The sequence below is a fragment of the Cydia fagiglandana genome, chromosome 14 (genome assembly GCF_963556715.1).
Source record: "Cydia fagiglandana chromosome 14, ilCydFagi1.1, whole genome shotgun sequence".
Taxonomy (NCBI): Eukaryota; Metazoa; Arthropoda; class Insecta; order Lepidoptera; family Tortricidae; genus Cydia; species Cydia fagiglandana.
In genome coordinates, this window is record NC_085945.1 from 14,925,659 (window position 1) to 14,941,882 (window position 16,224).

At 38.8% G+C, this 16,224-nt stretch overlaps 1 protein-coding gene across 2 annotated transcripts in view; it reads right to left on the reverse strand.

Annotated features, from left to right (window-relative positions):
* The window catches only part of LOC134670906 (stromal interaction molecule homolog), a 71,287-nt gene continuing 55,063 nt past the window's right edge, over positions 1 to 16,224 (reverse strand). Inside the window, exons 10-15 of one of the 2 annotated variants that reach the window (XM_063528727.1) lie at positions 15,959 to 16,082; positions 14,583 to 14,645; positions 7,884 to 7,974; positions 6,956 to 7,117; positions 2,031 to 2,237; positions 1 to 160 (exon numbers count right to left, since the gene is read on the reverse strand). In XM_063528727.1, coding sequence (XP_063384797.1) covers positions 16 to 160; positions 2,031 to 2,237; positions 6,956 to 7,117; positions 7,884 to 7,974; positions 14,583 to 14,645; positions 15,959 to 16,082 — 792 coding nt within the window. In that variant the 3' untranslated portion in view covers positions 1 to 15. Of the gene's footprint in view, positions 161 to 2,030; positions 2,238 to 6,929; positions 7,118 to 7,883; positions 7,975 to 14,582; positions 14,646 to 15,958; positions 16,083 to 16,224 lie in introns of those variants that run through there. The other variant, XM_063528726.1, reaches the window with a different exon arrangement.

Here is a 16,224-nt window from a genome sequence, read left to right on the forward strand (position 1 = left end):
CCGCCGTAAGAACGGTCACGCTGGGGTCTTGGCCTTCTTGCCGAAGGGCAGATGGAGGCGCCGCCGCCGCGGCTTGGGGACCCCGTCCTCCTCCACCAGAGAGGAGTCCGTGGATTCCTCCTCAGGAGGCGTGATGCTCGACGGGCTTGGGGCGTCCACGCTCATTGAATCTGAAATAAATTCAAGCTCATTGAAACAGACGACCGGTCTGGCCTAGTGGATAGTGACCCTGCCTGCTAAGCCGATGGTCCTGGGTTCGAATCCCAGTAAGGGCATTTATTTGTGTGATGAACTCTAATACCTATTTGTTCCTCAGTCTTAGGTGTTTTCTATGTATTTATATATAGTATGTATTTATCTATATAAGTATGTACATTGTCGCCAAGCACCCATAGTACAAGCTTTGCTTAGTTTGGGGCTAGGTTGATCTGTGTAAGATGTCCCCTAATATTTATTTATTTACAAATGTTAACGAAAGTTTGATTTTAAAAAGTTATTTAATAGATTGAAATACCGTGTAATGTGTAATTTTTGGCGTTTTATATTCGCGACAGTTGTGACGATCAAGTCAGTGGTAGTCGTCAAGTGGTCACGATCCTCAGTAATGAGGGTCTGAAGTCAGTTCAGATTTTTCCACACTGACGATCTAAATGGGCCACCCTGATGTATGATGTACTCACTCTCAGTCAGAGGCTTCTGTTTGGCCAGCGTTGGTCTCACTCTGTCCTGATCCAGTGCTACGATGTCAGTAGAGCGAGACCGCATGATCTGAGCGGGGGTGCGGGGCGGCGGGGGAAGCGGGGCGCCGTGGAGGGAAGCGTGCAGGGCTGGTTAGGAGTGAGACAGCATAATGTGCAAGGAGACGCGATATACTTACTCTCAGTCAGAGGCTTCTGTTTAGCCAGCGTCGGTGTCACTCGGTCCTGATCTAGTGCGACAATGTCAGTAGAGCGAGACCGCATGATCTGAGCGGGAGTGCGGCGCGGCGGCGGGAGGGGCGCGCCGCGGAGGGAGGCGCGCAGGGCTGGTTATAGGAGTGAGACGGCATAATGTGCGAGGAGACGTGATATACTTACTCTCAGTCAGAGGCTTCTGTTTGGCCAGCGTCGGTCTCACTCGGTCCTGATCTAGTGCGACAATGTCAGTAGAGCGAGACCGCATGATTTGAGCGGGGGAGCGGCACGGCGGCGGGAGAGGCGCGCCGCGGAGGGAAGCGTGCAGGGCTGGTTATAGGAGTGAGACGGCATAATGTGCGAGGAGACGTGATATACTTACTCTCAGTCAGAGGCTTCTGTTTGGCCAGCGTCGGTCTCACTCTATCCGGATCCAGTGCGACGATGTCAGTAGAGCGAGACCGCATGATCTGAGCGGGGGAGCGGCACGGCGGCGGGAGGGGCGCGCCGCGGAGGGAAGCGTGCAGGGCTGGTTATAGGAGTGAGACGGCATAATGTGCGAGGAGACGTGATATACTTACTCTCAGTCAGAGGCTTCTGTTTGGCCAGCGTCGGTCTCACTCTGTCCAGATCCAGTGCGACGATGTCAGTAGAGTGAGACCGCATGATCTGTACGGGGCGGCGGGGGCAGCGGGGCGCCGCGAAGGGAAGCGTGCAGGGCTGGTTATAGGAGTGAGACAGCATAATGTGCGAGGAGACGCGATATACTCACTCTCAGTCAGAGGCTTCTGTTTGGCCAGCGTCGGTCTCACTCTGTCCGGATCCAGTGCGACGATGTCAGTAGAGCGAGACCGCATGATCTGAGCGGGGGTGTTGCGCGGCGGCGGGAGGGGCGCGCCGCGGAGGGAAGCGTGCAGGGCTGGTTAGGAGTGAGACAGCATAATGTGCAAGGAGACGCGATATACTTAATCTCAGTCAGAGGCTTCTGCTTGGCCAGCGTCGGTCTCACTCTGTCCGGATCCAGTGCGACGATGTCACTAGAGCGAGACCGCATGATCTGTGCGGGGCGCCGTGGAGGGAGGCGCGCAGGGCTGGTTAGGAGTGAGAACGCATAATGTGCGAGGAGACGAGATATACTCACTCTCAGTCAGAGGCTTCTGTTTGGCCAGCGTCGGTCTCACTCTGTCCTGATCCAGTGCTACGATGTCAGTAGAGCGAGACCGCATGATCTGAGCGGGGGTGCGGCGCGGCGGCGGGAGGGGCGCGCCGCGGAGGGAGGCGCGCAGTGCCGGTTGGGACTGCGAGTGTGGTGCTCGTGTTAGCTCTTCCCCTGTCCAGTTTACGCTGAAAACGGGATGATAAACATTAATTCCACCAAAACTTATATCGTAAACGCACCGCAACTATAGTCCCGAACTACACCTATGGTCATTAAATATGTGTACAAAACGAGAGAGTTTAAAGTGTTATACACCTATGGTCCACAAGTTCGATACGTAATTAAAGTCAATGTGGTTTTTGGTTGTTTTTGTGTTTTTTTCCTCCATTTATAATAAAATAATCACTGCGGCTTTTAAATGAAAGGTCCATATTTAACTTTTCCAGTCAGGCCAGTTGAACTTATTTAAGCCCTTGTCTACGGTAGTCGACCAGAAGATCGTCGATCAAACAACCATGCACCTGTGCTGACTTGTCTCTACACTACCCGGCATCACTCACTTGTCCCCGTATGAAGTCCCAGTATGAAGTGCACGGGGTCCGCCCGCCGGCGCTCGTCCGCGGGACTCCGCCGCAGGTCGCCGAGGGAGCTCTTTCCTCGCAGCTCTTCTCTACGGTCGTCGATCAAACAACCACCTGTGCTGACTTGGGTGTACCCTTATTTTACCGCCAAATTTTTTGCAGAATTTTGTTATACAGAAAATTATTCATAGAATAATCGAATCGCAGATTTTTATTACAATTAATTCTGTTTCTTCGATTATTCATTTCAAAGATTTTTAAATAAAATAAAAGACTGACTGTAGAATTATTATTCATTGAATATTATTTGTGCGACACTGCAGTTCACAGAATATTAATTTCAACGATTATTATTTTACAAAATTACCTTTCATATACTCTTAGTATTCATATATATTATAGGGATATTACCTGGGCACCAGTACCCTACCAGAGAGAATAACTGTTTAGATCACATCATGTTAAAAATTAATACCCATAAGATACTCGCATATACAGCTGTTATTAACACGTCTATTACTGACCATCTTACTACACTCTTGGCTCTAATCAATCATACAAAAAACAATATATCTAATAAATATGCAAAAATAAACTACGATGACGCGTTAAAAACATTTTTAAATGAAAACATCGATATCCTTTTAGAAAGTAATGATCCTTACTACGTATCACACCAACTGATTTTAAAAATTAATCAATCCCTTGAAAAAAGTAAATCTATGAAACACACTCCTAAAAACATGCGTATTATAAAACCATGGATAACTTCTGGTATTCTGCGCTGTATAAGAAACCGAGAAAAACTACAATTAAAATCACGTTCCGAGCCGCATAATGAGATCCTCAGGATTACATTCAAGAGATACCGCAATTTCTGCAACAATCTGTTAAAAAAACTTAAAAGACGTTATGAAAGGCAACAGTTAACCAAATCTGCTAAAGACTCAAAGGCGTTATGGAAAACAATTAAAAAAATTACTCATTATAAAAAAGATAAATCTTCAAACACCGAACTGCTAAATGTTAAATCATCACCACCAGAGTCTGTCAACCACGTAAATGATTATTTTGGCAATATCGGTAAGACTCTGACAGAAAATATACAGTGTGATCTTAACACAAATTTCGCAGAAGACCCACCAAACAGAGTGAGCTCATCTTTTGTGCTCTTAGATACTGACCCCATGGAAGTGAGAGATATTGTAATGGGCTTGAGAACAGATAGTGCTCCCGGTTGGGATAGTATACCAACTAAATTCCTAAAGCTAGCCGTAAAAGGAGTTGCCCCTGTAATTAGTCATTTGGCTAACCTCTGCTTCCATACTGGAATTTTCCCAGCCCCACTTAAACAGTCCATTGTTACGCCAGTGTACAAGAATGGGGAAAAAGATGATCCCAATAATTATAGACCTATTTCTGTACTTCCCGCCATTTCCAAAGTTATTGAAAAACTAATTAATAAACGACTTTTATCATATCTGAGTAAATTCAACATTATTTCTGACTATCAATATGGCTTTCGACAAAACAGATCCACAGAAGATGCAATCCTTGCTTTGACTAACTTAATTACAAATAAATTAGATAGTGGTAACAAATGTATAGCAGTGTTTCTTGATTTAAAGAAGGCGTTTGATACTGTGTCTCTTCCCAGTCTTGTACAAAAATTGGAATGCATAGGAATAAGAGGACTTCCGCTAAAATTGCTGAGTGACTACTTGCATGGACGAACTCAGAAAGTGAAAATAGGGGACTTCGTAAGCCACGAAACTGATATAACCTTTGGCGTCCCGCAGGGAAGCGTACTTGGTCCCACACTATTCTTAATTTATATCAATGACTTGACTAACCTTAAAATTAAACATGGACACATTGTCTCTTACGCTGATGATACTGCCCTAGTTTTCGAAGGTCGATCTTGGAAATCAGTTTTTGAAACTGCAGAGGCTGAGCTGAATAGGGTGGCCACCTGGCTAAGAAGTAACCTCCTAACGCTTAATGTCAATAAAACTAATTACATATGCTTTAGTAAATATAACAGTAATCAACCGAAAGTTAATCTCAAACTGACAATACACACATGTCTCCAACACGATAGTCAATGTGAATGCAAAGCAATAGAGAAGGTTAGTTCTACTAAATACCTAGGTATAATGTTAGATCAGCGTCTGTCGTGGAATATACACATTGAGTATGTCAATACTAGAATAAGAAAATTAATTTGGTTATTTAAAATACTCAGACACATCGCTCACAAAAAACTCCTCAATCAACTGTATATCACAATAGCACAATCTGTTATGGTTTATTGTATTAATGTCTGGGGAGGGGCAATAAAAAGTAAGTTTATAGAAGTTGAAAGAGCGCAGCGCTGCCTGTTGAAAATTATGTATTTTAAGCCGTTCAGATTTTCAACTAGCGAACTTTATGAAATTAGTGACCAATTGTCAATGAGAAAATTGTATGTGCTAAGCGCTACTTTGAAATTACACAGAAATATTGAATTTAAACCTATGCTCACTTCGCGGAGACGTAAACCTAGAGTAATTTCACAATCTAAATTTAAATCTATGTTTGCAAAAAGACAGTACGCTGCACAATCTGCATATAATTACAACACAATCAATAATAAGTTAGGTATTTATGAATTACAATACCGTAGGTGTAAAATAGTGCTTACTGAGTGGCTAAAACAAATGGGCTATGAAGGAACCGAATTATTATTATACAAGGCTTCATCATAAAACTTAGTTACCCCAAGCTCACAAACACACAGACTAACTTACTTAATATGCATATTGGTTTTTTAATTTTAAAAATAGTCTATTTTAATTTTGGCTGATTTCATTTAATGTAATTTGAATATAATGTTATTTGATTTAATTTAATTTAGTTAGCTAATACTTAGTAACAATCTAATGTAATTGATTTTAGCCTAAATTTAATTTAATTTCTTTTATCTATTAATTTAATTAGAATTAAAAATTTTTTGTGCTACATTAATTTGGATGCTTTTATATGAATTTTAATGTAATATTATTTAATTTAATTTAATTTGCATGTTTCCTGTATTATAGTAATATAGTGACAATGCTAATTTTAGAGGAGCGGGATTTCCTGCCACAAGTATTTCATATGCTTACTAGGAAATTCCAACCTTGATTCTTATTTTGTAAATGGTAAGAACGAAATAAATCATTTTTCATTTTTCATTTTCATTTCATTGAGATTGCTAAAAAAGGAGTTTAGGTTACTTTAGAGCTGCAACCTCTAAGAAAACGAACCCTTGCTGGAAAAGTGGGTTAAGTTAGGTTAGAACTGCGACCCCCAAGAAAACGAACTGTTGCCAGAAAAGTGGGTTAGGTTAGGTTAGAACTGCGACCCCCAAGAAAACGAACTGTTGCCAGAAAAGTGGGTTAGGTTAGGTTGGAACTGCGACCCCCAAGAAAATGAACTGTTGCCAGAAAAGTGGGTTAGGTTAGGTTAGAACTGCGACCCTTAAGAAAACGAACTGTTGCCCGAAAAGTGGGTTAGGTTAGGTTAGAACTGCGACCCCCAAGAAAAGGAACTGTTGCCAGAAAAGTGGGTTAGGTTACGAGTAGAACGGCAACCCCTAAAAACGAATTCCTTCCAGAGAAGCAGATTGCGTTAAATTAACGACTAAATAATATTCGACTAAATGACTATTCTGTATATTAAATTTTGGTGAACTGTATTTATAAGAAGTGACTTTTCTACAGATCGATGATTCTGTGAAATGAGATTACATGAACAAATTGTTCTTGAAACAAAACTAATGTTTTAAATTTTTGGTGAAACGTAACTAATCCGAACTAAAATTATTTAAAGTAAATATTCTATGTAAAGATTATTTTGCGATTTGAAATTACTTGAAACATTTTCTGTGAAACGAAAATCTGCAGAAAAATTGACGGCAAAATAAAGGTAAACCGCTGACTTGTCTCTACACTACCCGGCATCACTCACTTGTCCCCTCCCAGTATGAAGTGCACGGGGTCCGCCCGCCGGCGCTCGTCCGCGGGACTCCGCCGCAGGTCGCCGAGGGAGCTCTTTACTCGCAGCTCTTCTCTACGGTCGTCGATCAAATAACCACCTGTGCTGGCTTGTCTCTACACTACCCGGCATCACTCACTTGTCCCCTCCCAGTATGAAGTGCACGGGGTCCGCCCGCCGGCGCTCGTCCGCGGGACTACGCCGCAGGTCGCCGAGGGAGCTCTTCACTCGCAGCTCTTCTCTACGGTCGTCGATCAAACGACCACCTGTGCTGACTTGTCTCTACACTACCCGGCATCACTCACTTGTCCCCTCCCAGTATGAAGTGCACGGGGTCCGCCCGCCGGCGCTCGTCCGCGGGACTCCGCCGCAGGTCGCCGAGGGAGCTCTTTACTCGCATCTCTTCTCTACGGTCGTCGATTCTCCGCTCGCGGGCTTCTTGAGCTAAGCGTTCTTCTAATTGTAACCTAGCGAATAAAATAATGAATGATTTGGATGGATAGGATGGATAAACTGAGATTCGGATGACCTTAACCTGTCCTGTTATAAAATGTTATGTATTAACATTGTGTGACAGGGACAACATAATAAAATAGTATCAATACTATCATGTTGTCCCTACCACACGATGTTATACAACATTTTATAACAGCCAATGTGGGAGCACCATAATTATGAGTAAGTTACATTTTCTGTAATCTATGTTGTTGGTCAGATAATTATTTTTATGAAAAAGATCTGACATGAATTAAGCTGATTAGTTATTAGACAGTTTTTAAGCGAGTGATGAATCAATAGTGTACATTTAGTTAAAGATATCCTAAATAAATAGCAATCGTGTAATAATCTGTACAAGGATCAAAGTGTTTGCAGGGTACAAAAACGAAATCATTCAAAGCGTCACAACTAAAGTCACAAAACTTGCGCGGTGACAAGTATCCTGACCGTTCACTGCAAATGGAATAAAATATTAATTTTAGAAGGATGCTCATGTGAACAAAATGTTTAAAGTAATGTCGTAAGAAGTAATAAATATTTACTGTCTAAATTATTTAAAAGTTTTTAGGGCCAAAAAAAGCGAATAGATCGATGAATGCTTTTGACTACATCGTCGCGGTCCGCGGAGTTTTCAATATAGGTATTGTTACCTCTATTGTCTTTGTTTATGTTACTGTATATTTATTGTTAAGAGTATGTGAGGTGTGCAATAAAGAGTATTGTATTGTACATTACCTAGCTTCAGCCAACCGCAAGTCCAGAGGATAGTGGGGCGCGTCCGCCTCGCTCCCTGATGAATCCTCCCGCCACCCGAAGTTATCGGCCACTGCACACCAACCAACCATTACAACAATTATACAATTTAGGCCCACTTGCCCATCATTCTACTAACCCGAGGTTAACAGGTTACACCTGGAGTTACCATGGTTGCCTGTACAATTTGACACTAAGTTAACGGTTTAACCGCTTAACCCCGGGTTATTGGGATGGTGGACCTTAATGTACCTTTTAACCGAAGATTAAATTGATTATATTGTAACTATTTTATGCTTATATCATAAATTCATTAATCCATATTATATGCCCGACCTACACTCACTAGAAACTCTCAAAAGTCCTTCCTACTTATTAAAATTAGTGGGAAGAGAAGTTGAGACTGAAAACGGGTTCTGGGCGTGTATGGGTTAAAAGAGATTGAGCTATAGTCTTATATGTATTAACAAAGAATAGTATATAATAAATACCTAACTTTGTGGAATATCAGACAAGACAACATCGCAAGGTAAGGTTATTAAACTTTGAACACATCTAAAAATCTTAATCTTATAAGTACTTAAACAAAATTACCTACATCATTTTTGAATGTTACATTGTTATCTACTCGTGATTAATAGTGACAAAATGTTAATGTGTAAATAAATCACCTACTTTTTAACATTAAAACATTTTATAAAAAAAACTCTTAATTCTTAAAAGCATGTATGAAATATACTACTCGTATAATATATTAGATTAGACCATTTCATGCACATAAGTATTGACTTGTAGGTCCGTGGATACCATAAGGTAGTCAATAGAGTCTGTTCGGAAAGAGAAGAGTCGTGGAATGTATAGGGCCCCATACATTCCACGACTCTTCTCTTTCCGCACAGACTCTAGTAAATAGTAAGTTATCAAAAATTATTTGAAGAAACAGTAGTGTCATTTTTTATGGAACTTTCTAACTATGTAAACAAAAGTCACTAGTAAATTCGTCATTCTTTGACAATTTCAATATGGCGGTTTGTTTACATAGTTAGCAAGTTCCATAGAATGACACTTTAAGGACTAAATACAGTTCAACGGACCGTCAAGTGTAGAAAAGCAACAGAAAGCTCAACAGAGGCAAAAGCTGGCAAATAAAAAATATCTTACCTTAAACAGAAAAACGACCAAACTCAAGATATCTTATAGTTTGCGTAGTGTCACTATAGCGTACTGTCAAAGAATTTGTTGTAATATTTCATACCATGAACGATATTAGTCTAATATTATCAGGGCTAGTTGCACCAACCACATTTGACAGACTGATCAACGTCAGCCGGCGCGCCACTATGAAACTTTCCATACATTAAAATTTAGCGAACTCTTTAACGATACGAACAGTTTGGTGCAACCGACCCTTAGTGTGTTGCCATGGTAACCCATACGATTTGACAGTTTGTGGACTTATAATATTAGTCTAATATCGTTTGAGAAATGGGCCCCCAAGTCATGATCTCATTTGATTGTCACTGTGACAAGGTATGAAACGGTACAGAAATAAAATTCCTTAACTGTCCAAATTGGCACTAGAGTAACCAAAGAACGCTTGAGCAAAGTCTGGCGTCAATGTAGCTCGGAGTCTAGGTAAAACTTGCAAAAGGTGGTTCAAATAAAACACAATCACAATCGTCAAAAGCTTTCAAACGTGCATTGTATAACTACTGTACATCTCTAACCAAAATAGCTACATTTAAAAATTTAAACGTGCAAGTTATGGGGAATACATCTTGGTCTTATAACTGTAAACGATAAACAGTTTATTTATATCAGCTTTTACGAAACTTTAAATAACTGGAATGAGTTTATGATTATAACTACATTCTAGGAAGTTTAATCTACGACAGCTAAACAGGCTTTTTAGTTTTTATACAACAGATGCTGCCGCTTTTTAGAATGGAGTTAGCGGGTTCCATATTACGTTTTCATTTGTACGATATTTTTATTAATGTGTATGCTGTGTAACTTACTTCCTCTTAGTAGTTTGTATCACATTGATATATTTTAACCCCCCCTGGGTTTCCTGGGTTGCCGATTAGTTTCTTCAGGGGTCCGATTTTTAAAATAAAACGTCCATCGAAATCCGTGTCTTCTTGAGTGTATTAAAGCAAATGTAATTAATATACAGCACAAAATAGGTTGGAGCCGGATCCGAACCGCGGTCCGCCATTTGAACCCCTATTTTAACCACTTGACAGTCCGAGCCAACAGCATAAACATTTCATCAAAACAATCTAGATTCAACACGAATCTTACCAGTATACCACATAAGCATTCTATTCGTACATTTTCGATAAATGCCCTTTAAAAGTCTAGTACTTGGGTATAAGGAGTGGTTCAGTAAAAAATGGCAGTAAATTATTTGACAAATGCACTTTGGGGGGTACTATACTTGGGTATAAGTAGTTCTTCGGACTGTTAAGTGATTAAGGTATGTAATTTGCAAGAAGCTTCTAAGCGATTCTGGAATCTTCGTTAATCAGACAAGGAATTTACTAAATCATGCACAAGGAAAGAAACCCACACCAAAATTATGTAAAATCAGATTTATAAATTATAAACATTATAATGCAATGTGCAAGAAAAATAAATTACATGTGTGAAATGAGTGACAAGTTGTACCTAAACATCATGAAATATATATATATTGTGACGACCGGTCTGGCCTAGTGGGTAGTGACCCTGCCTGTGAAGCCGATGGTCCTGGGTTCGAATCCCAGTAAGGGCATTTATTTGTATGATGATACAGATATTTGTTCCTGAGTCATGGGTGTTTTCTATGTATTTAAGTATTTGTATATTATATATATCGTTGTTTGAGTACCCACAACACAAGCCTTCTTGAGCTTACTGTGGGACTTAGTCAATCTGTGTAAGAATGTCCTATAATATTTATTTATTTATTTATTATTTATTTATCATGAAAATGTGGCAACAAACATTTACTTAATTTAAAAAAAAGAAACGACTAAGTTTCAATCTTATCTTTTGGATCATCCCAAATTCTAACAGGAACATCATTAGCCAATACACACTTGGACGTTTTTGCACAAAAACACCAATATTTGGGAATACACGGCGAAGTGTGTAGACGCCATAAGAACTATGTGTGATAAGAAAAACTTGTTTAGCTTTTATTTTAAACACTAAGCGAAAAGCACACGACAAAAGCGTTATAATTGTCACATGATAAATTAAAACCAACTTTTTTAGATAAAAAGAGCATAAGTGTTTAGCTTATTTCACACGAGTTATTTATTCTATAGTGAGAGCTGACTTAGATATATTATTAAGAACGCAAGACTGCTTTTCTTGTGCCCTTTGAGGTGCCTTAAATTTTGTGTTTGGTTTGCGCACAATATAAGATCGCTAAATAGGCGTTATTTATCACACCTTAATTCGTAATTTGATACTGTATCGTATGAGCGAACTACTTACAATACTTACTTATATATCAATTGAATAAGCATTTTTAGTAACGAAACATATGTGCCAACACCAATATTCAGCCAGCCAATAAGTGTTTAAAGTATTATTTCATACATGCTTTTACATAACTTGTAAAAGTAATAATCAACAGCCTGAAAGCTTCCTATCGATTGTGATATAGAATACGGTTTTTAAATACTTTTATTCATAATATAATAAAAAAGTTAAACACCAAAAAATATATTTTAACATTCATACTTAATGAAATAGCTTCAAATGTCAGATCTATAAGGAACTCATATCTTAGCCGTTATTACTGGTAAACAATAGAAAAATATATAATTACATTAATTCTTAATTAGATAACAGGGCATCTCTGTATGTGACTATAATAAAACTAGTATTATTGAAATTCATAAATAAATAAAAGATAAAACGCGTTATCTTTGGTGGTGTAACTATTCGTCCCTCAAAAATCAATTGACCTATTTCGAAAGTCTCACTTCATTTATTTTACTGAAAACAGTTGATTTTTTAGAAAAAAATCTAAGAATCATCAATAAATTTAGGTTTGTATTACGACACTCCTTAAGACTGTATTGTTTTTTGAAAAAAAAAATGCATGTTTCCCTTAATTATAGAAAGAAATCATCACATTGCACCAAAACCTTTGTATATTAACCCTACAAATGATTTAAATAATAATCTAGGAATGTTGAATAAACTTCAACTGCTATTAAAGTTAAGTACGAGATGTAAGAATGCTTTAAATATATCGCTTTGAGCACTAACTTAAAAATAATTGTAGCTTACTTAGGTTAAATGTTATTTAACATAAATAGTTATCACATATATAGCCTTAGTATGGTTATATGTTGATATCATCGCAATTTACTTCTCTTTATAACATTTTATTCTATATTAATTAACGTATACCTTCCAAAAAACATTTATCTGATATGAAAAATTGCTGTAAAATTAGCTGCAATTGCTTATAATCGTATTGCTTTAGAGAATTAAGGGCCACCACACACTAATGTCTTAGCGTCGGCGTCTTTTATACGAAAATGATTTCGCGCGGGTTCTCCAGTTTATTCTTGATAACTGAGCTATGATGGTACTATAGAACAATTATTATCTCTTTAGAGAGTCAACTTATAGTGACTTATGGCTTACGACATAGTTAAGTATGATTTTGCGAGGTCCAACAATCCGAACATCTTAAAAACCCATCGTTCATTCAAGTGACAATATTTAGGTATCGCAAAACAAGTTAGACTCTTTTAGCTTGGTCCGAATTTACTCTATGTCTTTATTAATCTATTTTTCGCATTGTGTCTCCAGCTGTATTCAATTATCCAGACTGTTAACTGAAAATAAATCTTATTCCAAATATATACGGTTCACTAATGGTCAGTTAAGAGTGTTTCTTAGTTCCTTGAGTGAACGACAGATCTATACAAGTTCTATCAAACAAGCACATGCCAAAAACTGATTTATGCGCTTATTTACAAGGTAGGTAATCCAATGTAGATAATGATAAAATAATATAGCTTTAGCTCTTACATGGGACTACAGAATAGTATCCTAACCCAAATTGTAATGAGAAGAACACTAATTTATAACTTTACTAAGAACTTAGTTTAAGGAAATGTGAGTTAAGATGCTATTCAGCTTAGGGCCACCCCACACTAGCGTTGGTCGAGCGTCAGCGTGTAGTTAACTCTATGGCTGCTGCTCGACGCAACGTTAGTGCAACTGCGCAGCGATGCCATTTTGCATGACTCCGACACTCATAAGTAGACATAGAGATTTTTCTAGCACAAACGAGGCAACGCTAGTGTCTTAAATTCCTTCCGATATTTAGTTTATCGACACCTACCTATTTTATAAGTTTCATATACATACACGGTGTATCATGAGGAAACCGAATAATTTTAACCACGCATTTCTGAGGTCAAAAGAAGTAAAAAAATTAATATGAGTTTAGGTCAATTTCGCAAAAAAAATTTTTTTTTTATGTTTTGTTTTTTCAATTTTTTTGAATGTATTTGTACATAAAAAATAAATGTTATTGGTAAACTTGTCACTTAAAATTGATTTTTACATTTTTTTTCGTAGAACCTACTTTTTGCAAAGTGTTACTTGTTACTTTTTGACATCTATCAATAAGGATATTTAGACTACGTCCCATAGCAGCAACATCACCATCAAAAAGGCCTTTTACACTATGTAACAATAAAAACTTGTTTTTTTTTAAATTAATAATATCTCTGAAACTAGGCGAATTTCAAAAAAAGTTTATAGGACATTTTTGTCTCTAAATATGATCAGGAATACGCTTTTAAAATTATTCGGTTTACTCATGTTACACCGTGTATAAAGGAGACATTCAGAAATAAACGAACAAGAATAAACTAAATATCGGAAGGAAGTCGCTAGCATTGCCTCGTTCGTGCTAGAAAAATCTTTATGTCTACTCGTAAGACGCTAGTGTGGGGTCTCTCTCTAAGGGCTACCACACACTAGCGTCTTTTGAGCGTTGGCTTCTATATAGTTCGTTTTTTTTAGCATTAGAAAGAACTTGCAAGAAGGTAAGCGATCTTGACATGTATTTTAATTGAAAAACGCTTTTTAAAAATCAGTAACTATTACTTATGAAAGCAAAAGAATATAAATGACCGTATTAGATTCATAATTGTTACACATTTGCCGTAACTTATTTTTAAAATGTGTTTTTCAATTAAAAGACACATCAAGATTGTATACCTTATTTCTAATGCTAAAAAAAACGAACTATAGTCAAGTAGTCACCGCTGCGTAGTTGCGCCAAAGTTGCGTCGAGCAACAACCACAAAGTTGATTAGACGTCGACGCCAGTGCGGGGTCTCTAAGGGCCGCCAAACACGGACTGCTTTGAGCAGTCAGTGCCAACAGCTTCAAGCGGTCGCCGTTGGGTGATCTGCAGTTTCAATACAAAACCGTCATTTGCAATACACGAACCGCTCAAGCAGTTGCAACTGCTTCGGGCGGTTGGCTGCGCGGTGAAATTTCATCATGCGGTCAAGCTGCAAAAGCAGTCCGTGTATGTTGATCACTGGGTTACTGCTCGAGCAGTCCGTGTATGGCGGCTCTAAAACAGGTTCTATTCTACATGTAGGTGTTCGTAGAGCAGCGACTTGGCGTCGTGGTCGTCGATCTTACCTGAGCCGCAGATGGACGCGTCGTCGCCGACGCTCAGGTCGTCCTGAGAGCTGCTCATGCGCACTGCAACGATAACGGTTTCTCAGAACGAGTAATTTACTCGTTTTGCACAGGCCTTTATAAGGCCTGTGCACACCGGCTGCATGTGCGTGACGTGCACGAGTGCGTGCGACGTCGTAGTACTTATACAGATCTTTATGAGAGACGGCACACCGCTTGCGTGACGTGTGCGTGTGCGGCTCCAACATTTTAGCGCGCGCGCACGTGCACGTCACGCACACGCAAGCCGGTATGAACAGGCCTTAAATGGGACATTTTTAGAAAAAGTTGTGAAAACTGTATTGTATTGTATGCGTAGTTGCATACTGCATGTAGGTTGCGATAATTCTGTTGACATGTGTCTAAATTAACGATGTTGATGCCTTAAATACATATAGTTTTGGTAGCACGTATTTTCAATGTTATTCCCGTAAGTTTCCCATATTCTACAATAACCACTTTAAAAAATTACTTATTTTATTTTATCTCAAGCCAAACTCATATTAAGGTCTTTCGATAAAGGGACAAAAAGTGTACCAAAATTTCCATATATTTTTCGTACCATGCATTCAGTTATATGGGTAATTTTTAGAAAAAATTTTGGACACCACTTTAAAAAATTACCTACATATTTTATTTTATCACAAACTCATATAAGCTCTTTCGATAAAGGGACAAAAAGCGTCCCAAAATTTCCATCCATTTTTCATATTCAGTTACCATTATATAAATTCTCTAAATCATCTAAATCTTTAAAAACTCATCATCTAAGTCTTTGAAAAATACAGTAACGGAACGGTAAAAGCTGGTATTTCACCTGTCCAATTTCTTGGTTCAATGTGTATTTGCGTCTCACATTTTGTTCAATGAAAGAGTGAGACACAATGACATTGGACTAAGAAATTGGACAGGTAGAATACCACCCTTGGACAAAATTTTAAAATAATTTATATACCCGTTTAGCAGTTACCACGAGTGCTGCCAAAGGACTCAAAACGTATGGTTGTATTTGTATAAGGTGGTGGTACTAGTGCTCGACATACTAATGCCCAGTAGATGACACCCTGCTGTCACCTCTATTGACAATGACTTAAGTTTCAAGATGACATGTACTGGGACCGCGTCGAGAACCAGTGCCACCACCTTCGCTTCGTCTGCCTAAATCGCAAACCTCGTAACTCCATTTCAAGGAAATTAGTAATTACTACCTTGGACAGCAATACTTATAGTCGCAAACCCCGTAACTCCCCCGGAGGAGTTACGAGGTTCGCGATTTAGGCCGACGTTATTTATAGTAACAGCTCGTTTTCAATTATATTGTGATATATCTGACTGACCTCTAGCGCCAGGACGACCGTTGGTGTTCCTATACAGCATGCCCTCTAGGAACTGTATGCCGTTGTTATTGATTATGTTGAACCCGCACAGCCGCTCGATCTGCTTCCATCTGTGCATCCTCTCCTGCAAATAAATGTTTACAATTAGAACTAACTAGTATCAAGATATTTCTTAGCACGTTGATTGCCAAGCCAAAAATGGCGAACATACCGAGATGGCCAACGAATGTCTAATAGGTAAATCCCTTCTCTAGTGGCCAAAACTA